The 24,155-nt window shown below is 40.2% G+C and overlaps 2 protein-coding genes across 3 annotated transcripts in view; both read left to right on the forward strand.

Annotated features, from left to right (window-relative positions):
- Positions 1-13,929, forward strand: part of LOC127536075 (uncharacterized) — a 59,473-nt gene extending 45,544 nt beyond the window's left edge. The window contains exons 12-13 of the mRNA XM_051955489.1: positions 13,688-13,771; positions 13,814-13,929. Of these exons, the coding sequence (XP_051811449.1) occupies positions 13,688-13,771; positions 13,814-13,918 (189 nt within the window). The 3' untranslated portion in view covers positions 13,919-13,929. The remainder of the gene's footprint in view (positions 1-13,687; positions 13,772-13,813) is intronic.
- Positions 13,930-14,727: 798 nt separating this feature from the next.
- Positions 14,728-24,155, forward strand: part of hivep1 (HIVEP zinc finger 1) — a 77,609-nt gene continuing 68,181 nt past the window's right edge. Inside the window, exons 1-3 of one of the 2 annotated variants that reach the window (XM_051955654.1) lie at positions 14,728-14,899; positions 15,034-15,265; positions 15,352-15,479. In XM_051955654.1, the coding sequence (XP_051811614.1) occupies positions 15,440-15,479 (40 nt within the window). In that variant the 5' untranslated portion in view covers positions 14,728-14,899; positions 15,034-15,265; positions 15,352-15,439. The remainder of the gene's footprint in view (positions 14,900-15,033; positions 15,266-15,351; positions 15,480-24,155) is intronic. The other variant, XM_051955655.1, reaches the window with a different exon arrangement.

Below are 24,155 nucleotides of genomic sequence, written 5' to 3' on the forward strand. Positions count from 1 at the left end.
AGCAGAGGTGTTCCTCCTCCTGGTGGCTGTAAAACATCTCTGAGGAGCGTTTGTGGCCTCCAGAGATCTCATCTAGTTAGAGAAGAAGACCAGGGAGCTTCAGAGCAGCAGAGGAGAGTCTGAGGATGTGTGTTAGCTCTCCTGTTGTGCTCATTTACAGCCACCAAAACATATAGTTTCCATGTCTGAAAATTTTTTTAATATTCAGCAAAAAAAAGTCCTCAAATTTTTTGAAAATTTGCAAAACCTTCAGGAATAAAATTCCAATAATTCCTTAAAAGTTTTACCTTTAAAAAATATTCATGAAAATTCCCCAAATTTGGCAAGAAAGTTCTTGTAAATATTTCCAAAAAAAGACAAAAAAATCTTACAAAAAAAATCCTTAAAATATCTAAAGTGATTCCATAAATATCAGTAAAATTTTAATACTTCATTAAGAACATTCACATAAAATAAACCAAATCCAGAGAAATTAGCTGGATTTTGTGTGTGTGTTTAATATGTGACTGTGTGTTAACATGCATGTGTGTGTTTTCATATGTGTGTGTTAATACTGTATGTGTATGTTAATGTGTGTTCCTGTGTGTGTGTGTGTGTGTTTATGAGTGGTGGGGGGTGGAAGTGGGTGGAGTCTCGGCGTTTCCACCAGCAACAGCCTCAGTTTGTAACATGATGGGGTGTGATGTAAACACAGCATCCAGCAGAGCCCGTGGAGGAAACACCCAGAACCTGAAGCTGTTTAAAGCTCAAATAAAAAACCTCCTTCATGGAAGCAAACTGCACTGAGAGCAGCTCACATTACGGCCTCATCATTCAGGCAGCTCTCACTTAAAACCCTGAAATACAGTTTGTCAGGGAGGGCGGTGGGGTGTTTGTGCTCCTGTAACGTGTTCAGAGGGAAGCGTCCGGTGTGAGGAGGGTTTAAGGCAGAGCTTTATCTCCACAGGACAGCAATTCATACAGCGTTTATATACGGGGCGTTCATGGTCAGTTTGCCAGCAATAGGAAGCCCACGGAGAAAATAAAAGGGGATAAAAGGACGTCACCCTATAAATACTTGAGCTGCATCAGTCTTTATGCAAACATGTCGCTGTGAGCCAACAGAAATAGGACACTGAGGCATGTCATGATCCTGTCTGTCTGTGGAAGGTCAGATCCATGTTGATGTGGAGGAAAACCAAACAGAGGAGGAGGAAACCCGAGAACAGCAGCGTCCTCATCAGCATGCACTGCTGCATTAGCTTAAAGTCGCTCTGAATTGAGTTAAAGTCCGCTCTAATATTAAAGTTGCTCTATATTAAAGTTGCTCTATATTAATTAAAGATGTTCTTTAATAGCTAAAGCTGCTCTGTATTAGTTAAAGTTGCTCTGTATTAATTAAAGATGCTCTTTAATAGTTAAAGTTGCTCTACATTAGTTAAAATTGCTCTATATTAATTAAAGATGCTCTTTAATAGTTAAAGTTGCTCTACATTAGTTAAAATTGCGCTATATTAGTTAAAGTTGCTCAATATTAGTTCAAGTTGGTCTTTATTATCGCTAAAGTTGCTCTAAATGAGATAAAGTTGCTCTATAATTAAAATTTCTCTAAAATTAGTCAAGTTGCTCTATATTAGTTAAAGTTGACCTTCAGCACCGTTCTAAAGTTTGGGGGCTCCCAGATAATTTCATGTTTTCCATGAAAACTCCCACTTTTATTCATGTGCTAACAGTGGCGTTATTATTTGTGGCTGTACTGATGGCAGATGTGTCACTGATTATTATTCCTGTTTGTAATATTTCATAACCACAGCTGTCTATAGTCAACAGCCTTCTGAGTTATCCAGCAATAAATACCAATAACCTGTAGACCAGGGGTGTGTTGGAAGAGGGAAACATCTAAAACATGCAGGACAGTGGCCCTCCAGGAACAGAGTTTGACACCCCTGCTGTAGAGTCTGGCTGCCTGTTCTCTAACCAGAACACCTCATAGCTGTTCCACTCTGAAACCACCCACCTGGAGACCCTCTCTCCTTTTTAGCCCGCCTGCTTAACAAGCTCCACGCTACACATAATGTCGTTACAGAAAATGTGTTCCTGATTTTTATTTTTTTTTCCAAATCTCATACTGTTCTATTAAGGCAGCCAGTGGTTCTACATGCTGCATAAGGTGCCCTTTTTTCCCCTGAGCACCTGCCCCTCAAATGTCTGTGCACGCCACTGTGTGCTAACATAACTGCACAAGGGTTTTCTAACCATCAATGAGCCTTTCAGCACCATTAGCTAACACAATGTAGCATTAGAACACAGGAGTGATGGTTGCTGGAAATGTTCCTCTGTACCCCTATGGAGATATTCCATTAAAAATCAGCTGTTTACAGATAGAATAGTCATTTACCTCATTAACTGTGTCTACACTGGATTTATCATTCATTTAAGGTGATTTACATTGAAAAAAAATGTTTTTCTTTCCACAATAAGGACACTTCTAAGTGACTCCAGATGTTTAAAGTGCCAGTGTCTGTCATTGTTCTGTTTGTCCTCCATGTTATTCTTAGCTTTGCTGCCATGCTGTAGGCCGGCTGAGGAAGTTCCCTTCTTTCAATATGACCACGCTGTGATCGTACCGCTGCACCGTCAAAGGTTTGGGAAAGTCACTGAAACAAACCAAAAAATCCTCAGATTATCAGCCACGATCAGACAGGAAGTGATATCTGACTCCTCAGACCTCCTGAGTGATGCTGGGCTCTGTGGCTGCAAAACCCTTAATGGTCAAATGTTTTCTTTCAGTCGATAATTATTGACGTTTTCTAATTGCCGACATTAAATAAAGACCAAGAGAAAAACAGTTGAACTGAAATTAATCACTCTGACCAGTTTAACGAGGCACAGAGGTAATAATGTAAGCACAATGAAAATAAATGCAGACTCATAAATGAAAATCAGAATCAGTCGAGGCTGAACGTAGCATTAGAGGGCAAACTTAGTATTAGAGGGTAAATGTAGTGTTAGAGGGTAAATGTAGTGTTAGAGGGTAAACGTAGCATTAGAGGGCAAACTTAGTGTTAGAGGGTAAATGTAGTGTTAGAGGGTAAATGTAGTGTTAGAGGGTAAACGTAGCATTAGAGGGCAAACTTAGTGTTAGAGGGTAAATGTAGTATTAGAGGGTAAATGTAGTGTTAGAGGGTAAATGTAGTGTTAGAGGGTAAACGTAGCATTAGAGGGCAAACTTAGTGTTAGAGGGTAAATGTAGTGTTAGAGGGTAAATGTAGTGTTAGAGGGTAAATGTAGTGTTAGAGGGCAAATGTAGTGTTAGAGGGTAAATGTAGTGTTAGAGGGTAAATGTAGCATTAGAGGGCAAACTTAGTGTTAGAGGGTAAATGTAGTGTTAGAGGGTAAATGTAGTGTTAGAGGGTAAATGTAGTGTTAGAGGGCAAATGTAGTGTTAGAGGGTAAATGTAGTGTTAGAGGGTAAACGTAGCATTAGAGGGCAAACTTAGTGTTAGAGGGTAAATGTAGTGTTAGAGGGTAAATGTAGTGTTAGAGGGTAAATGTAGTGTTAGAGGGCAAATGTAGTGTTAGAGGGTAAATGTAGTGTTAGAGGGTAAATGTAGTGTTAGAGGGTAAATGTTGTTTACATTATTCTATTTTATGTAAAACACAAATATCAAGGTGTAAAAATTAACTACTGTTCTCCCAGTACGCTGCAGTTAGAAATCACTGAATGGCTAAAAACAGAACTAGGACATGTGGGTTGAAGCATCACTTTTTAAAGGTAGTCACCTTTAACAAAGAACCAAACATACATAATACTACCATTGGAATGACTACTAATCCTTGTATCCCAGTTTAAAGTAGTGAAAAGCAAAAAACATTTTGACATTACCCATGCCATTTTGAGTAAGAATATCTCAGTAACTACAAATATAACCCTGCTGCTTTTTTGTACATAGAAGACAGATGGAACTGTCTTGTAGAAAAATTTGGGGTCTCTGGTACCTGTCCCACACTGAGATTTTTGCCACCAAAAATAGTCAAAAATCTCGTCCAACTTTGGGAGCTCATATTTTCCAAACTGAGGTACCTAGAAAGCTCCAGTTTGCTAAGTTATCACACAGGTTTGTGTAGAATGGAACCCAGGGGTGTTAGAACACTTCTGTGCAGTATTTCTAGTACTTTTAACCACTTAAAGATGAAAAAAAAATGCTGGCGAGGCTTTTTATAGTCCAAATTCTGAAAATTTCAGACCCCCACAACTCAGGGGCCGTTTACACGAGGACGCTTGCAGGTAAAAACATCAAATATTTCAACAAAACACCCTACCGTTTATACGAGGACGGCGTTTTGGGGGCTTAAAAACGCAAAAATTTGAAACCGGCCTCCAGAGTGGAAAAGTAGAAAACGCTCCACTGTTACGTTTCCGTCTAAACAGCAAAACGCAAAACTTTGCTGAGATCTGACCACGTCGCGTACGCGATTACGTCACATACGTGCACCGGTGCTTTGATTTCCTGGCCGGTACAAGAAAATAAACAAAGATGTGTGATTATTTCCATCCTTTGTACCTTCAAGCAACTCTGGCAGCTCTATGTACACTACAGGAGTCGTACCAACAAACGTACAGAATCTGTACAGATTCCATTCTTGAACATTTACCACGGCAGAGATCTGAAAAGGGAGATAGTACGCATGCGCGTAGACATGGTGGAGTTTTATCACAGCGCCACCCAGCTGCCTGGCATGCATATCCAATTGAATTCCACACACTATAGAGTCACCGTATATACGCAGATTTCCTTCAAAACCGCTCGTCTAAACGTGAAATGACAAGACGCCACTTTTGCGTTTTCTGTTAAGATGGTCCTCATATAAGCGTAGCCTCAGAAACTATTTGAGCTACAGGCCTACAATTTTGCATAGAAAGTACTTTTGTGACTGTCTAATGGCATACAAAGTTAGGACTAATTTGAAAATAGTGCAGCAACACCCCCAAGGAATGTCTGGTCATTTCACCTGGAATGACCCTTCCTGTTAACATGTCAGTAATATACTTGAGCTTCACCCATTGACTGTATAAATAAGGCTTCACCGAACTCCCGCATCCTCTGATTTCCGGCGCTCTAGGAGCCTATTCGTTGCGCTGATTGGTTGTATACCTACCCAACTGCTGCAGAGTGATTTGATAGACAACCTTTTAGCCCGCCTCCCTCCCTGTCGAGGGTAACTAGACCCTTGCGTCTTCAGACCTGGTTCTAGTGCGGCTAGGCTACCAAGGATGCTCAGTCGTATCAGTTCCAACGGAAATCATCTTGAAAAAATTCATGGCAGAAATCACAGCAACATAGAATGTGTCCACTTAGTATAGATGTACCCACAAACTAAATGACCTTCCTCTGAGTACAGGCGTGTGTTCTGCATGTGTACGTTATGTACGGAGACCGGATCACGTGACCTAAATATGTAGCAGGAACTGATGGGACTCAGAAACACCCCCACAGTTTAATCAGTTGTTCCTTGGATCATTTCTGATGGATAAGTCCTGATAAGTCCTCAGAGGTGGATTTGTAGTAGGATCACAATCAGCTGATGTAGTGTTCACTGGTTGTCATGGTTACAGTGACACTTGTGCCGCTATCTGGCAATGATACAGAAATCTTTAACTAATCCATGGATCCAGACTATAAGCTGCATCACTGCCAGAATCTGATCACTTGGTCCTTGAGTCATTTCTGACCTTCCCTGAAAATTTCATCCGAATCCGTTATTCTGTTTTTGAGTGATGTTGCTGACAGACAGACAGACGGACGGACGGATGGATGGACGCTGATCGCACATAACTCCACTGCATTCCTAGTTTGTGTAATAACATCAAATAGAGACGACCAACTCATGAAGTGTTAGCTTTAGCGTATGCTGGCAACCTGAAGCTGATGAAATCTGCAAAAGTGACAGTTTTTACCGTGGTTGTCACAAATGTAAACCTCAGTTTATGTTTCTGGGAGGAGTCACAGAGCGACGGGTGGAGCTGTCAAAACTTCCAACAACACTAAATCATGAAGTCCTTAAAATATTCTGTCATGTAGAAAAATACAGATTTTGACATGGACATTGTTTTATAGCTAGTTTTTTATGTTTAACAAGTAAATTCATGCTTTTTTCAGTGATTTTATTCATCATTATAATTTAACAGAACATAAATCAGCAAATTGTTAAAAAAAATGTTGAAAGAATGAAATGATTTTTTGTTGTTTGTTTGCAGTGTTTAACTCATTACCTTAGTGAAGAAACTTTGACATGTCTGAGTGCTGCTGAGGTGGAAAATATAAACCTGAACTTCTCAGCTACAAACGGCCAGATCACATCGATCCAGCAGTGAAACTTCAATGTTTAATATTTAGAGAGAAGATCCACATCGCCTCTCTCCCTTTACTACAAATCTACAAATTCTGCTGATCCTTAAAGACACAAATGGATCGAGTCCAACTTCCACCAAAAGCTCTGATCTGATGTGAGCTCAGGCCGACTTTGGCCGGCCGAGGGCTCCATTAATAAACGATTGTTCTCCTCTTGGCGTTGCGTTCGCTCAAACCAAACAAGCCGTCTTCTCAGGAAAAATGTGGTTATGTAAAAACACACAGTCTCTCCCCCTCCTCGGCTTCTCCATCCTGCACTGAAACACTAAAAACATCTCAGAGTTCGCGTGGGTGTGCAGAGAAACGACGACAGCTGCCGTTTCAGGCCACGCTAACCGTCTCTGAGAAGAACTAAATGACATTGGTGGAAATAAATCCTGAGAGAAGCTGCAGCACGGTTCAGATCTGGTGAAAAGACAACAGCTCGCTCATGTTGGTGCAGAAAAAAAAAAAGTTCCACTATTCAAATGTGCCATTTTAAGCAGTTGAAACAGGTGAGTCATAAAGCTGAGCGGAGTCCCTCTCTGCAGCAGGAAGCCTTGAGAAGTGGTGGGCGGCTGTCACACAGTAACTTATTAATGGCTGCAGCAAAGTTTCTCTGGGTGACACCGTGTTTCTGAGGCTCTTTGTGCAGCAGCTGATGCTAAAAATAATCAGACTGCAGCTCAGATTAGGAATCAGAATCAGGTTTTACTGCCAGGTTGCTTTTTGACTTCATGTCTGAGTGCAAAACAGGAAACAGTGACGGCGTTAGGGGCCAAATAAGAAGCAGTTTTACAAGTTAAACTAGCAGTTAAAGACTAATGAAAGATTCCAGGAAGTAATAGAAATACTTGTAGTGTGCAGGAACATGTAAATGAATCACCTGTAGATGTGCAGCACGGTAGCATCTTATACAGGGATGGACTGATATGAGTTTTGGTCAAACCTAGCCATGTCTTTGAATGGTTGACAGTGGTTGTTTACTAAGCTATCAGTGGAGTTATGTGATGATCGACGTCCGTTAGTCCATCTGTTAAGGCCTCAAATCTTCCACTGAAACCAGAGAACAGTTGATAATGATTGCTGACGTTCTGAATGATCTAAAAATTGTTTTATTAAACAATCGATCTGTTAAATGTCTATCAGAAATCTCCAAATGTCTCGTTTCATCCAAATAAATGCAATTCTGAATGATTTAACACAAAGAAAAGCTGCAAATCTTAAACTAAAACCAGAGGATAGTTCATAATTCTGAGAAAACGTGAAGAATAAACGCCAGAGACCTCCGCAAATTAAATTCAGATAAAAAAAGTAATTTTTACATTTTGCTTCACGATCAGCGTCCGTCTGTCTGTCTGTCTGTCAGCAACATCACTCAAAAACAGACCAACAGATTCAGATGAAATTTTCAGTGAAGCTCAGAAATGACTCAAGGACCAAGTGATCAGATTCTGGCAGTGATGCAGCTTATAGTCTGGATCCATGGATTAGTTAAAGATTTCTGTATCGTTGCCAGATAGCAGCACGGCGTCACTGTAACCATGACAACCAGTGAACACTACATCAGCTGATTGTGATCCTACTACAAATCCACCTCTGAGGACTTATCAGGACTTATCCATCAGAAATGATCCAAGGAACAGCTGATTAAACTGTGGGGGTGTTTCTGAGTCCCATCAGTTCCTGCTACATATTTAGGTCACGTGATCCGGTATCCGTACATAACGTACACATGCAGAACACACGCCTGTGCTCAGAGGAAGGTGATTTAGTTTGTGGGTACATCTATATTAAATGGACACATTCTATGTTGCTGTGATTTCTGATCATCAATAACTAATAAACTAATGCTGCATTTCTGACATATGGGGGAATGAGCAGCCTTGGAGGAGGACTGATCTCTGAGGGCTTTTCTTGTTTTAAAAATGGGACAATTTGTATTAATGAACATTTACAGATAAATGTGAGAGATTATAGCAGGTTAAAAAATGTTAAAAATACAAATAGCATAAAAATATAACTGAGAAAAGACATAGAAACAAGCAACAACTCGTTGTGTGCACACACAGACAGAAGCTGGGGACCAAACCAAGCTACCAAGCAATAATAAAACAACATTTACACATGATTATATTACAAAAACCCCTTGTTGCTGTTGCACATGATAACACTGCATGTTTCTCTTAGTCACTATTGCACATATCCCTGTCTTCATTACACATAATTACACTACACATAACCCTTTGTTTGGGCTTGTTTCTATCCCAACACCTGGCATCCCTGACCATAAAATGCAAAATAGAAATAAGAGTGATTGAAATAATCAGTTTGTCTCCTGCTGTTCTGTTTTCTTAATCTTTAACGGTTTTCTCATTTTTATTGCACACTAAGGTCCATATTTAAATCATTAATTGCTGTTTTCCATATTCTATTACAGGTTGATCTGTGACTGCTTGTTAACTTAGCTGCTAGCTGTTAGCATAGCGTTGGCCTCTGTGAGAGACCCTAACCTCCTGGCTTGTGTTTGTTGTTCAGTTTGTTTGAGAGATGTTTCTGAGACCACAGAGTGAAACAAATGTGAGCTAAAGTACTTAATTTATCAATAATCAGTCAATAAAAATGCTGATAATGATCATATGTAAACAACCTGAATGTGCAAGATATTAATCCTTTTTATGGGAGAGGAGCAGTGAAATATTCCTGCTATAGAATTATAATATAGTGCTAATTATGTGTATTTTTCATGAATAAATTCTGGCTTTAGTCTGGGAATGACGCCAGGATTCTTCCCCCCGTGTTATTGTCGCTCTGCAGACACGTTTCTTCACACGGCCGGTTGCCGGGTGAAGTCTTTCGATTTATTTACGCATTTATTTGAGAGCTATTTCTGACCGTGGGGCAAAAAATAGCTTGACCTTTTTGGTTCAGTGATGTGTCATAGCTGGACCGGTCCAAATCTCACTCAGCGTGTCCACGGATCCAGGAATACAGCGATGGGATAAAAATAACAACAGCAGAGCAGCCAGGCAACCGCTGCAGAGCTTCTGCTGCAAACCACGACCGAAATGAAATCATAATCAGCCCAGTTCAACACTTTTACAGCCCCGTCTGCAGCTGAGTGGGCTGGAAGAACATGCAGCAATATTGTTTGATGGTATTCTCACAAGCTTATTAAAGGAAACCGAGCAAGAAGAGAAATTTCCCTCCAAGCTGCAGTTTATTGTCACGGAGAGCCTGATCGGTTTGCTGAGATGAAGCTGCTGTGGAAAATATGAGTTAAAGTCGGGGAAACACAAGTGTGAATTCACAAAGGTCATTTGAAACAGAATGAAACACGTATGAATCTGCAGAGGAAGACCTGTGGATTTGTGGTATTTGTGTTGCCTTTATCTGATCAAATACTGAAATGTTTAGACTAATTAGTCAAGATTAGCTGAATGTTTGTTGCATTGGGTGAGTTCTGAACCTCTGAGTGGCACAAATCCACCTCAATAATTTAAATGTAATTTTATTTATGTCAGTGTTGGTTACCCTTTAGTAAGTTTAACAAACATTAAGTCTGCTTTCACCATATCTGCTGCTCTTTTACATTCCTAAATGAGCTGTTCGCTTCATGTTTGATAGCTTAGCTAGCAAAAAGAGCAGGTAAACAAATGCAATCTCATTTTAATTTCATTGCTAACAGCTCATGTAGTGCTGGCAGTGATACTGAAGAAGATATTTAACATTTCTCAGCTTCTAAAACGGCAGATTTTTTTTAGGTCTGGGTTTAAAAAAACAATCTCGAAGCTCCTCACAGTGCTCCAGCTAACTAGCATAACAAGCTCATCGCTAGCTAACCTGGAAAATGTGAGTTAAAGGAAACACAAATGTGAATTCACAAAGGTGATTTAAAACACAACACAACTTACTTGACTCTACAGCTAGACCTGTCGATTTGTGTCATTTTTTATGTAATGAAATCCAAAAATGTTGAGCTGATGTCAGATTTATGCTAATTAGAAAATACTAGCCAAATTTTTTTGCTGTTTAGTGTCAATCCTGAAGATCTGAGTGACAGAAAAACTTCAATTTCTGCAGTCAAAAATGATTTGATATGTTTATTTTAGTCTTAACAAATATTATTAAGTCTGTTTTGGATGTAAATTCTTCACTTTTAGCCTTCGAGACTCTGGATGAGCTGTTAGCTTCTTGTCTGGTACCAAAAACAGCACGTAAACAAATGCAATGTCATTTCTTTGCTAACAGCTCATGTAATGCTGGCAGTGATACTGAAGAAGATATTTAGCATTTCTCAGCCTCCAAAATGGCAGATTTTTTTTAGTTCTGAGTTAAAAACAACAACCTCTACGCTCCTGTGTAAGCTAAATTTCTTTGCTAACAGCTCATGCGATGCTGAAGAAAATATTTTGCACTTCCCAGCTTCAAAAATGACTTTTTTTCATAGTTTTATGTACAAAAAGTCAGCTGTTCACAGTACTTCAGCTAACTAGCATACCTAGCCTCATAGTTAGCCAGCCTGCTAGAATGAAATTATCTGGAAAGTCCATATTTTCTGATGATATTTTCACATGAATTTATTGAGCAAGTCGTTCGTAAAAGACTAAAAACGTGAGGATAAAACTGAAGAGGGAGAACTTGATGGGAATGAAACGTATTTAAAGCTTGTAGTTAGCCTGGTTTGTGGATAAATTAGCTTTTTCACAGATATTAATTACTGCTTTATTCAAATGAGAGTGAAAATAACATGTTTTGATTGGCTGAATGCAAATGAGTTGTAGCTGGACAGGTAACCAATGACAGGACAGATGACCTCATGCTGCTTCTGGTCAAACTGGGATCATGTGATAATGTGATATGTGCAGAAAGCATACGAACATATAAGCATATAGAAGCTTTAAGGCTCCGCCATATCAAAGTCTAGGTTTGAAAGCTGTATGTTGTTTTAGTTCATTCATACAAACTTCATCATTTCATTTTCTACAGTTTCAAGTAATAAACACACAGAAAACCTCAGTTTAGGCAAAAACAACCACAAATTTCTGCTCTGGAGTCCCTTAGGAGGTAATCCAGTCATGCCAGTACCATTATTACTACTACTAATAATAATAACAATTGGACACTCATATTTGTCTGAGTATTTGGTGAAACTGTAAAAATAAAGAATACAGATAGGAAAAAATATAATAAGCACTTTTCCCCTATATAGTTTAAGATTGTTCAATTAATATTTTTTAAATTTACTGTTTGTTTACAGATCGTCCCTGATAACAAATTAAATGCCTAAAAATGTAGTAATTTACAGTTAACAAAATAAAAGGTTCAAACTGTACAAAATGTTCACATCAAAAATATATATATTAAAAAATAATTTGTTCTTCTGACCATTTAGTTTTTAAATTATCTATCTATCTATACATGCTACCTTGTCATTCAATAGTTTTTATTTGATTATTTTCTACATCATAGATTAATACTGAAGACATGAAAACTATAAAAGAATAAATGTGGAATTATGTTGTAAACAGAAAGTGTCAATCTTCAGTATTACTCTACAATGTAGAAAATAATACATAAAAAGCACTGAATAAGAATACTGGTAGTGTGCTGATAAAACACATATTTTGTTATTTCCCTGTTTCTGCAGTTCTACAATGTTCCATTATTCCATGTTTAAAGTATTTTCTTCCACCATTTGCTGCCAGGTTTTCACCATTTTTTGACCTGTTTTTTTTTTACAGTGCAAGTTTTTTGATGCTTTGTGTTTATTTTTCTTCTCGGTTTTGGTCTCAAGAGAAATAATATTCCATCTATCAGATGTGATTTATTCGCTGTAAATGACTAAATAAACGTTCACCTGATCAGGCTTCAGATCTGGGTTTATTTTAGGATTTATTCTTCTTATTTTCTACCTGAGGAACCAGAATCCTCGCGGTTTAACACCTATCTCTGCCTCCTGCTCGGTTACTCTGTGTTTTAGGTCGCTTTTTCTCCGGATCATAAATCCTAGAAATCTCCGGAGGTTTATTTGGCTCCGGTTCATCCGTCGGTGCTGTTTGGCACCGCGGGCACCGGGCCTGCACGGAGCACGGAGAGCCGCGGTTCAGGCCCTGCTGCGGGTTTGTGATGGGGAAGCCCGGTCGGTAGTGGCGGAGGGGCACAACGTGACCTGACAACAAGGAACCTCCGGGAAAACCGTCAGTCCTAAACTATGTGCAGTCAGAGCCCGGAGGGGTCCGCCAGGGGGGACCCCGACCGGCGGCGGCAGCGGCGGCCGAGGGGAGGCGCAGTGGAGCGGGCGGGTTGAGAGCGGGCCGGTCGGCCGTCGGGAGCCCCCCTCTGTAAGGGGAGGACCCCCAGCGGCTGGGAGGCGGAGACGGGACCCCCGCTGACGTCAGTGGGCCTGTCGGTTTCCTGCAATAGAAAGTGAGAGAGACGGTGGAGCAGAACGGACCGGACCCTCCTCACCGACGGGGTCCTGCTACCGTGACACCGGCCCGACCCGCACCTGTGAGTACCGCCCCGCCGCCCCGCCGCTCGGCTCGGTCCGCGGCCGGAGCAGCAGCGCTCTGCCCCGTCTGATAGGTCGAGCTCGGGGCTGCAGCCGGAGACGGTCGGACCCGCCGGACCCGCCGTCCGGTTTGAGCCGCCGTCAACTTTCAGGCTTGGCGTTTCGGGAGCGGCTTTTGGCGCAGTGCTGTCGGTGTGCAGCCGTGAGCTCCGGTTCCGGTGCTGCTCGGTGCGCGGCTCTTTGTTGCTGCTCGCGGTGGAGCGGATCCTTCGTGTTGTGATCTATCGGAGCCGTCGGTCGGTCGGAGGTGAAGATCCCGGTCGGGCTGTTGCAGAGACGGTGAGGGGTTTTCCCAGACTCCGCCCCACTCACAGGGCGTTCACGTGTTGCAACAGGCACGGAATACGCTATTCCCACGCGTGGGTTCCGCTCACTGCGCTGTGTACAGCTCAGTCACAGCGGAGTCCGTTAATTCCTGCAGCTCCGGTCAGAGGCTTCACACCGGCCGTCCTCAGGTGAGACCGGATGCACCAGTCACCTGCTGGACCGGGTGTTTCCTCAGACAGACAGACACGCAGACAGACAGGTGAGGACTCCTCCGTGCTCGTGTTTTTGCAGGACGTGGTGCAGCAGACCCACCGTGAGATGATGATGTCATCGCTGTAGCCACATGTACCGACTGTATGAGCAGAACCTCCGGTAGTAGAGTTATGTAACGGAGCCCAGACAAAGACAGCCTCCTGGAGCTGCTGCACCGGCAGAAGATCTGGGAGGATGGAGGCAGCAGAGGGGCTGTAGACAGGTGGATGTGAGCCGTAGACAGGTGGATGTGAGCCGTAGACAGGTGGATGTGAGCCGTAGACAGGTGGATGTGAGCTATAGACAGGTGGATGTGAGCTGAAGACAGGTGGATGTGAGCCGTAGACAGGTGGATGTGAGCCGTAGACAGGTGGATGTGAGCTGTAGACAGGTGGATGTGAGCCGTAGACAGGTGGATGTGAGCCGTAGACAGACAGGTGGATGTGAGCTGTAGACAGGTGGATGTGAGCTGTAGACAGGTGGATGTGAGCTGTAGACAGGTGGATGTGAGCCGCAGACAGACAGGTGGATGTGAGCCGTAGACAGGTGGATGTGAGCCGTAGACAGACAGGTGGATGTGAGCTGTAGACAGGTGGATGTGAGCTGCAGACAGGTGGATGTGAGCCGCAGACAGACAGGTGGATGTGAGCCGTAGACAGGTGGATGTGAGCCGTAGACAGGTGGATGTGAGCTGTAGACAGACAGGTGGATGTGAGCCGTAGACAGGTGGATGTGAGCTATAGACAGGTGGATGTGAGCTGTAGACAGGTGGATGTGAGCTGTAGACAGGTGGATGTGAGCTGTAGACAGGTGGATGTGAGCCGCAGACAGACAGGTGGATGTGAGCTGAAGACAGGTGGATGTGAGCCGCAGACAGACAGGTGGATGTGAGCTGAAGACAGGTGGATGTGAGCCGCAGACAGACAGGTGGATGTGAGCCGTAGACAGGTGGATGTGAGCCGTAGACAGGTGGATGTGAGCCGTAGACAGGTGGATGTGAGCCGTAGACAGGTGGATGTGAGCCGTAGACAGGTGGATGTGAGCTGTAGACAGGTGGATGTGAGCTGCAGACAGGTGGATGTGAGCCGCAGACAGACAGGTGGATGTGAGCCGTAGACAGGTGGATGTGAGCCGTAGACAGGTGGATGTGAGCTGTAGACAGGTGGATGTGAGCCGTAGACAGGTAGATGTGAGCCGTAGACAGGTAGATGTGAGCCGTAGACAGGTAGATGTGAGCCGTAGACAGGTGGATGTGAGCTGTAGACAGGTGGATGTGAGCTGTAGACAGGTGGATGTGAGCCGCAGACAGGTGGATGTGAGCCGTAGACAGGTGGATGTGAGCTGTAGACAGGTAGATGTGAGCTGTAGACAGGTAGATGTGAGCTGTAGACAGGTGGATGTGAGCTGTAGACAGGTGGATGTGAGCTGTAGACAGGTGGATGTGAGCCGCAGACAGGTGGATGTGAGCTGTAGACAGGTGGATGTGAGCTGTAGACAGGTAGATGTGAGCTGTAGACAGACAGGTGGATGTGAGCCGTAGACAGGTGGATGTGAGCCGTAGACAGACAGGTAGATGTGAGCTGTAGACAGGTAGATGTGAGCTGTAGACAGGTAGATGTGAGCTGTAGACAGACAGGTGGATCTGGGGTCTCCAGGATGCTGGTGTGAGGTTCTGTCAGGGAGGAAACGGTGATTCTGGGCTCAGACTAACTCCTGGTTCCTGCCATCCTCGGACCTTGTTGTTGCTGTCTGTCAGTTTCAGCGATGCTCCACCTCAGGATCAGACAGCAGCTCTGCAGAGGTTGGACAGATGTGAGGAAGGTCCGGCCTCGTCCACCTGTTGGAGGATCTGGATCTAATAGTGTGTGTTTATGTGTTTTCCTGCAGATGCATCCGGACCAAGGCTCAGGAGTCGACTCTCCTCAAGGTTAAATCGCTCTTTTCCCAAGATGCACCTGTGAGCTGAGGCGGAAAGATGCCGCGCACCAAACAGAACCACCCTAAGAATCTGAAAGGTGAGTTGATGAGCTGCAGCTTCATGAACCCTCTGAGCCCCCGGAGCTTCTTTATGCTGCTCACATTCAGTTTTTATTCACCGTGGTTCAAAACAACAGGACTGGAGCTCAGAGTTACCGTCTGTTTTAGAACCGTTGAAATCATAAACAAAAGAGCAAAACAGATATAATAATAACTTTATGTATGCAGCATCATGTCCTAGTGTGACTGTTCTGCTTCCAGCTGCACACATCACTGCAAATACACAAAATAAGACTCTAAATGTGTTCACAATGACATAAATCTAGATAATAATGACCCAAAATAGTCCAAAATGACTAAAACTTTTCTAAAATTACAAAAGTTTGTCTAAATTGTGTCTGGAATGAGGTGAAATCCGTCCAAAATGACTTTAGTTTATCCAAAAGTGATCCAAAATGGCAGAAAAAGACTCAAATGTGTCCAAAATAATCACCAAAGTGTTCTCAGACTGACTCAAAATGAGTCTAAAAAGACACAAATTTGGTCCAAAGCATTTTTCTAAATGTCCCAAATGACTAAAACTGATCCAGAATTCCTAAAATGTGTCAAAAATTAGGTGAAATCCATCCAAAATGACTAAAACTTGTTCAAAATGCATAAAACATTGTCCAGAATGACCCAAAATTAGTCCAAAACTTGCAAAAACAACATGTCATTGTGTTCAAATACACAAAACTAGACTCTAAATGTGTCCACAGTGACAGAAATCTGGTCAACAATGACCCACAAATAGTCCAGAAAGACCAGAACTTTTCTAATTCTTTCCTAAAATTTGTCTAAACTGTGTCTGGAATGAGGTGAAATCCGTCCAAAATGGCTCAGGTTTATCAAAATGACAGAAAATGACTCACGTGTCCAAAATAATCACCACAGTGTTTTCACAATGACTCAAAATGAGTCTAAAAAGACATAAATCTGGTCAAAAACATTTTTCTAAATGTTCCAAATGACTAAAACTGATCCAAAATTCCTAAAATGTGACAAAAAATTACGTGAAATCTGTTCAAAATGCATGAAAAATTGTCCACAATGACCCAAAATTAGTTCAAAATGTGCAAATAGAAGAAAGACGGTCCTTTTGTTCTGTTCTGCTTCCAGCTGCTCACATCACTGCAAAAACACCAAACTAGACTCTAAATGTGTCCACAGTGACAGAACTCTGACCAAAGTGTTTTTCTAAACTTCCTAAATGACCGAAACTGATCTAGAATTCCTAAAATGTTCAAAAATCTGTCCAGAATTACTGACGTTTATCCAGAATTGATCCAAAATGACAGAAAAAGTCTAAATGACATCAAAACATGAAACACAGACGATAAAACAAACTGTAGACGAGTCAGAGCAGCCCGTTACAGCACAATGATGAGAATTAAATGAAGAATTAGATAAATTAGCAAACAAAGAAACTAGGAAGTCTGAAGACTGATATAGAATGATAGAATTAGAGAGACGACGTCACACTGAAGAACCAGGCGGCTAAAAGTGGAATAAAACCAGAGAGAACGTCTGAACTAAACAGAATAAAACACTAAAGGTGGAATAAAACCAGAGAGAACGTCTGAAATAAACAGAATAAAACACTAAAAGTGGAATAAAACCAGAGAGAACGTCTGAACTAAACAGAATAAAACACTAAAGGTGGAATAAACCAGAGAGAACGTCTGAAATAAACAGAATAAAACACTAAAAGTGGAATAAAACCAGAGAGAACGTCTGAACTAAACAGAATAAAACACTAAAGGTGGAATAAAACCAGAGAGAACGTCTGAAATAAACAGAATAAAACACTAAAAGTGGAATAAAACCAGAGAGAACGTCTGAACTAAACAGAATAAAACACTAAAGGTGGAATAAAACCAGAGAGAACGTCTGAAATAAACAGAATAAAACACTAAAAGTGGAATAAAACCAGAGAGAACGTCTGAACTAAACAGAATAAAACACTAAAAGTGGAATAAAACCAGAGAGAACGTCTGAACTAAACAGAATAAAACACTAAAAGTGGAATAAAACCAGAGAGAACATCTGAACTAAACAGAATAAAACACTAAAGGTGGAATAAAACCAGAGAGAACGTCTGAAATAAACAGAATAAACACTAAAAAGTGGAATAAAACCAGAGAGAACGTCTGAAATAAACAGAATAAAACACTAAAAAGTGGAATAAAACCAGAGAGAACGTCTGAGCTAAACAGAATAAAACACTAAAGGTGGAATAAAACCAGAGAGAACGTCTGAGCTAAACAGAATAAAACACTAAAGGTGGAATAAAACCAGAGAGAACGTCTGAGCTAAACAGAATAAAACGCTAAAGGTGGAATAAAACCAGAGAGAACATCTGAAATAAACAGAATAAAACACTAAAGGTGGAATAAAACCAGAGAGAACGTCTGAAATAAACAGAATAAAACACTAAAAAGTGGAATAAAACCAGAGAGAACGTCTGAGCTAAACAGAATAAAACACTAAAGGTGGAATAAAACCAGAGAGAACGTCTGAGCTAAACAGAATAAAACACTAAAGGTGGAATAAAACCAGAGAGAACGTCTGAGCTAAACAGAATAAAACGCTAAAGGTGGAATAAAACCAGAGAGAACATCTGAAATAAACAGAATAAAACGCTAAAAGTGGAATAAAACCAGAGAGAACGTCTGAACTAAACAGAATAAAACACTAAAGGTGGAATAAAACCAGAGAGAACATCTGAACTAAACAGAATAAAACACTAAAAGTGGAATAAAACCAGAGAGAACGTCTGAACTAAACAGAATAAAACACTAAAACTCCTCATTCAGGAAAGGTTGAATGTTCTTCATTATTTTACACAAAAAGAAGAAAACTGCTGTTAGCGTGTCCAATCTAAAACCTCCAAAGTCCTCAGTCGTCTACACGTCCTGCAGTTCAGCCTAAACGTCCTGAAGGTTCATCACAGCTCATCTGATCCGTCTCCATGGTGACGGCAAACAGAGCAGAGCTTTGTAGTTTCAGTGACTTTATTTACATGACGTGGCTTTGACGTGTTCTGGGCTTCACAGGGTTCACAGAAGTCTGCTGGATTTGTTGGTTCTGAGAGGAAACGTTTGGCTGCTTGTGCTGACCACAGAGCAGATGGCTCGAATAGATAGTTCTGCTGTTTTACAGATGATTCAAGTATAGTGAAAAAAGTAAAGTGAGATCCTCTGCAGGTTGTTTCCACGGCAGAATATCCTCGTTGATCCGATGTTTTTAGTCTTAAATCTGCTCCTGGATGTTTGCTTCTGTTCATGGAATCAGTTTGTTGTTTCCTCCAAACACTGTCGCTGTGTTCGGCCTTTTTCTGGCCTTTACGATTGTTTAATGTGTGTTTTTAGTCGCCTGATGTCTTTTCTTGGCTGTTTTTGCGTCTTTGAAGATGTTTTCTTCAGGTTTTTTTAAGTTACTGAGGTCGTTTTTGTCAATTTAAAGTGTTTTTTTGTCATTGCATTTGCAGTTATTTACATTGTAAGGTGACCTTTGGAGTTGTTTTGTGTCTTGGAAGTCATTTTTTAGTTTGTGTTTTTTGTCAGATGTCTTTTCTTGGTTGTTTTTGTGTCTTTTCTTGGTTGTTTTTGTGTCTTTGAGGTTGTTTTTGTGTCTTTTCTTGGTTGTTTTTGTGTCTTTTCTTGGTTGTTTTTGTGTCTTCTTGGTTGTTTTTGTGTCGTTTCTTGGTTGTTTTTGTGTCTTCTTGGTTGTTTTGTGTCGTTTCTTGGTTGTTTTTGTGTCTTTTTGAGGTTGTTTTTGTGTCGTTTCTTGGTTGTTTTTGTGTCTTCTTGAGGTTGTTTTTGTGTCTTTTTGAGGTTGTTTTTGTGTCTTCTTGAGGTTGTTTTTGTGTCTTTTTGAGGTTGTTTTTGTGTCGTTTCTTGGTTGTTTTTGTGTCTTTTTGAGGTTGTTTTTGTGTAGTTTCTTGGTTGTTTTTGTGTCTTCTTGAGGTTGTTTTTGTGTCTTTTCTTGGTTGTTTTTGTGTCTTTTCTTGGTTGTTTTTGTGTCTTTTTGAGGTTGTTTTTGTGTCTTTTTGAGGTTGTTTTTGTGTATTTTCTTGGTTGTTTTTGTGTCTTCTTGAGGTTGTTTTTGTGTCTTTTTGAGGTTGTTTTTGTGTCTTCTTGAGGTTGTTTTTGTGTCTTTTTGAGGTTGTTTTTGTGTCTTCTTGGTTGTTTTTGTGTCTTTTTGAGGTTGTTTTTGTGTAGTTTCTTGGTTGTTTTTGTGTCTTCTTGAGGTTGTTTTTGTGTCTTTTCTTGGTTGTTTTTGTGTCTTTTCTTGGTTGTTTTTGTGTCTTTTTGAGGTTGTTTTTGTGTCTTTTTGAGGTTGTTTTTGTGTATTTTCTTGGTTGTTTTTGTGTCGTTTCTTGGTTGATTTGTGTCTTTTCTTGGTTGTTTTTGTGTCTTTTTGAGGTTGTTTTTGTGTCTTTTTGAGGTTGTTTTTGTGTCTTCTTGGTTGTTTTGTGTCTTTTCTTGGTTGTTTTTGTGTCTTCTTGGTTGTTTTTGTGTCTTTTCTTGGTTGATTTGTGTCTTTTCTTGGTTGATTTGTGTCTTTTCTTGGTTGTTTTTGTGTCTTTTTGAGGTTGTTTTTGTGTCTTTTCTTGGTTGTTTTTGTGTCTTTTCTTGGTTGTTTTGTGTCTTTTCTTGGTTGATTTGTGTCTTTTTGAGGTTGTTTTTGTGTCTTTTTGAGGTTGTTTTTGTGTATTTTCTTGGTTGTTTTTGTGTCTTCTTGGTTGTTTTTGTGTCTTTTCTTGGTTGTTTTTGTGTCTTTTGAGGTTGTTTTTGTGTAGTTTCTTGGTTGTTTTTGTGTCTTCTTGAGGTTGTTTTTGTGTCTTTTTGAGGTTGTTTTTGTGTCTTCTTGAGGTTGTTTTTGTGTCTTTTTGAGGTTGTTTTTGTGTCTTCTTGTTGTTTTTGTGTATTTTCTTGGTTGTTTTTGTGTCTTCTTGGTTGTTTTTGTGTCTTTTCTTGGTTGTTTTTGTGTCTTTTTGAGGTTGTTTTTGTGTCGTTTCTTGGTTGTTTTTGTGTCTTCTTGAGGTTGTTTTTGTGTCTTTTTGAGGTTGTTTTGTGTCTTCTTGAGGTTGTTTTTGTGTCTTTTTGAGGTTGTTTTTGTGTCTTCTTGGTTGTTTTTGTGTCTTTTTGAGGTTGTTTTTGTGTAGTTTCTTGGTTGTTTTTGTGTCTTCTTGAGGTTGTTTTGTGTCTTTTCTTGGTTGTTTTTGTGTCTTTTTGAGGTTGTTTTTGTGTCTTTTTGAGGTTGTTTTTGTGTATTTTCTTGGTTGTTTTTGTGTCGTTTCTTGGTTGATTTGTGTCTTTTCTTGGTTGTTTTTGTGTCTTTTCTTGGTTGTTTTTGTGTCTTTTTGAGGTTGTTTTTGTGTCTTCTTGGTTGTTTTTGTGTCTTTTCTTGGTTGTTTTTGTGTCTTCTTGGTTGTTTTTGTGTCTTTTCTTGGTTGATTTGTGTCTTTTCTTGGTTGTTTTTGTGTCTTTTTGAGGTTGTTTTTGTGTCTTCTTGGTTGTTTTGTGTCTTTTCTTGGTTGTTTTTGTGTCTTTTCTTGGTTGATTTGTGTCTTTTTGAGGTTGTTTTTGTGTCTTTTGAGGTTGTTTTTGTGTATTTTCTTGGTTGTTTTTGTGTCTTCTTGGTTGTTTTTGTGTCTTTTCTTGGTTGTTTTTGTGTCTTTTTGAGGTTGTTTTTGTGTCTTTTTGAGGTTGTTTTTGTGTCTTTTTGAGGTTGTTTTTGTGTCTTCTTGGATGTTTTTGTGTCTTTCTTGGTTGTTTTTGTGTCTTTTCTTGGTTGTTTTGTGTCTTCTTGGTTGTTTTTGTGTCTTTTGAGGTTGTTTTTGTGTCTTTTCTTGGTTGTTTTTGTGTCTTTTGAGGTTGTTTTTGTGTCTTTTCTTGGTTGTTTTTGTGTCTTTTCTTGGTTGTTTTTGTGTCTTTTCTTGGTTGTTTTTGTGTCTTCTTGGTTGTTTTGTGTCTTTTGAGGTTGTTTTTGTGTCTTTTCTTGGTTGTTTTTGTGTCTTTTGAGGTTGTTTTTGTGTCTTTTCTTGGTTGTTTTTGTGTCTTTTCTTGGTTGTTTTTGTGTCTTTTGAGGTTGTTTTTGTGTCTTTTGAGGTTGTTTTTATGTCTTTTCTTGGTTGTTTTTGTGTCTTTTGAGGTTGTTTTTTTGTCTTTTTGAGGTTGTTTTTGTGTCTTTTATTGGTTGTTTTTGTGTCTTCTTGGTTGTTTTTGTCTATTTTCTTGGTTGTTTTTGTGTCTTCTTGGTTGTTTTTGTGTCTTCTTGGTTGTTTTTGTGTCTTTTCTTGGTTGTTTTTGTGTCTTCTTGGTTGTTTTTGTGTCTTTTCTTGGTTGTTTTTGTGTCTTGGTTGTTTTCTGCATCTTTGTAGTCATATTCTGCCTCTTTAGGTTGTTTTATGTCTTGAAAGTCATTTTTTGCCAGTGTGGATGGCATTTTTGTGTTCTAAGTTGCCTGATGTCGTTTTGTAGGTTTTTTTTGTATCTTTGTAGACGTTTTCTGGCTCTTTAGGTTGTTTGGTGTCTTTGGAGAGCTGTTTTTTGTGTTCTAAGTTGCCTGATGTCTTGTCTTGGTTGCTTGTGTGTCTTTGAGGTTGTTTTCTGCATCTTTGCAGTCATTTCCAGATTCTTTAGGTTGTTTTATGTCATTGAGGACATTTCTTTTGTCAGTTTAAAGTGTTTTTGTCATGGCAATCACAATTATTTGCACTGTACGGTGTCTTTTGTAGCTGTTTTTGTGTCTTTTTGAAGCAGTTTTCTGTATCTTCAGTAAATATTCTCGTTGGTTTGATGAATTACGGATAAATCCTGACTTTTTAGACACTCCGTTCTGTTCATGGAGGAGCTTCAGAGTGGAATCAGTTTGCTGTTTCCTCCATTTGCTGCTGTGTTTGGCTGTCGTTGTTGTTGGTTCACTTCATGGTTTCAGACTGACTGAAGTTGGTTTCGTTCTGTGACGTGATGACACTGGATTGGTATTTTTGTTGCACAAACAGTTTGTGACAAACACAACAAACGGAGCAGCTCTTCCTCTGCTGTCATTGTTTCTGTGGAACGTCTCCATGAGTGAATGCTGTCATTTATGCTCTGTTGTTGTGTTTCTGCTTTCTCTACATGCTTTATGTGTGGATCTGCACCAGCATTCAAACGTTATAGAAATGTCCTTATTTCTGAAAGAAAAGCAGTTTTATTTTCAATGCAAATCACCTTAAATAAATGATAAATCCAGTGCAGACATTGTTAGGTACCTCTGTACCCCATAGGGGTACAGAGGAACATTTCCAGCAACCATCACTCCTGTGTTCTAATGCTACATTGTGCTAGCTAATGGTGCTGAAAGGCTCACTGATGGTTACAAAACCCTTGTTCAGTTATGTTAGCACATGGATAAAAGTGGGAGTTTTACTGGAAAACATGGAATTATCTGGATGACCCCAAACTTTAGAACAGTAAATACCGTAAATGCTGTCAGTGACACGAGGAGCAGAAGTGTTTTTTTAGCGTCCTTTCTGCTTAAACAGAGGAAAAAGAAGAACTGAGCTGCTGCTGGACACAGATGTAGAATTTAAGGAGAATATTCTGTAAATTGAACCTAAATACAGACAGCTGTACTGTTAAATGAGTCAGGTTGTGTTTATTTCCTCTCCTCAGTCCTGCGTCTCTCTGTGGTGGTTTGGTTTGAAACATCATCCAGAGTTTGTGTTACCAGCCTGCACATTCATTCAATAATCATCATTTATTCTAATACATCACCTCTGCTTGTGCAGACAGACACTAGTGGAACGTATTCATCTGTCCATCAGGTTCTCTGTTTCGTCTTTCAGTGTAAACATAAAAACTCAGGTCTGGTGTTGTGTTGTGAGCAGACAGATGCAAAAACAAAAACATGTTTGTCTCTTTTCTACTCCATGGAAACTCTTAAACTGAAACCTCTAAAAACTCATCTTTGTGTCTTAAAGTTACATTCTTCCCTTTAGAATAATCTTGTAAGACTTTTTTATTGCTTAGATGACTCTGCTGTGGCTTTTCCTACATTTTCAGTAAGTTCTCGTTCTATTTGACTGAAAGCGTGTCAGATTAGACTTCACCTCCTTGTTCTGTTATAAAACAACTGAAAACTTGCATTGTGCTGCATTAAACCGTGTCCAGAATGTGGCTTTTTGTTGAAGGATCTTCATGATTCATCGACTGGCTGTAAATGAGTCATTTAAACTACCGAGTAAGAAGGTCAAAGTTTCAATCAGAACTGCTCATTGAGAACCTTTGTGGTGCTGCTGGGTTGTTAGAATTGTGATTATTGTGGATGCTGACGTGGTTTTTGGTATCTGTGAGGGTTTAGCCGGCAGTGGGCACCAAGACAGAGACTTCTGAGGAGGTTGATGACCTCCAACCAGAGCCTGTCTGTAGAAGACCAGCCTCTGTACCTCTATGGAGATATTCCATTAAAAATCAGCCGTTTCTATGTAGAATAGTCATTTACCACATTAACTATGTCTACACTGGATTTATCATTCATTTAATGGTATCTTCATTGAAGAGAAAAGCTTTTCATTCAGAAATAAGGACGTTTCTAAGTGACTCCAAACTTTTAAATGGTAGTGTAGTAAAATACAGTAAAAAATAAAAAAAATAGAGTAAAAATATAGAAAATATTTAATA

Source organism: Acanthochromis polyacanthus, chromosome 11, assembly GCF_021347895.1.
Source record: "Acanthochromis polyacanthus isolate Apoly-LR-REF ecotype Palm Island chromosome 11, KAUST_Apoly_ChrSc, whole genome shotgun sequence".
NCBI classification, from domain to species: domain Eukaryota; kingdom Metazoa; phylum Chordata; class Actinopteri; family Pomacentridae; genus Acanthochromis; species Acanthochromis polyacanthus.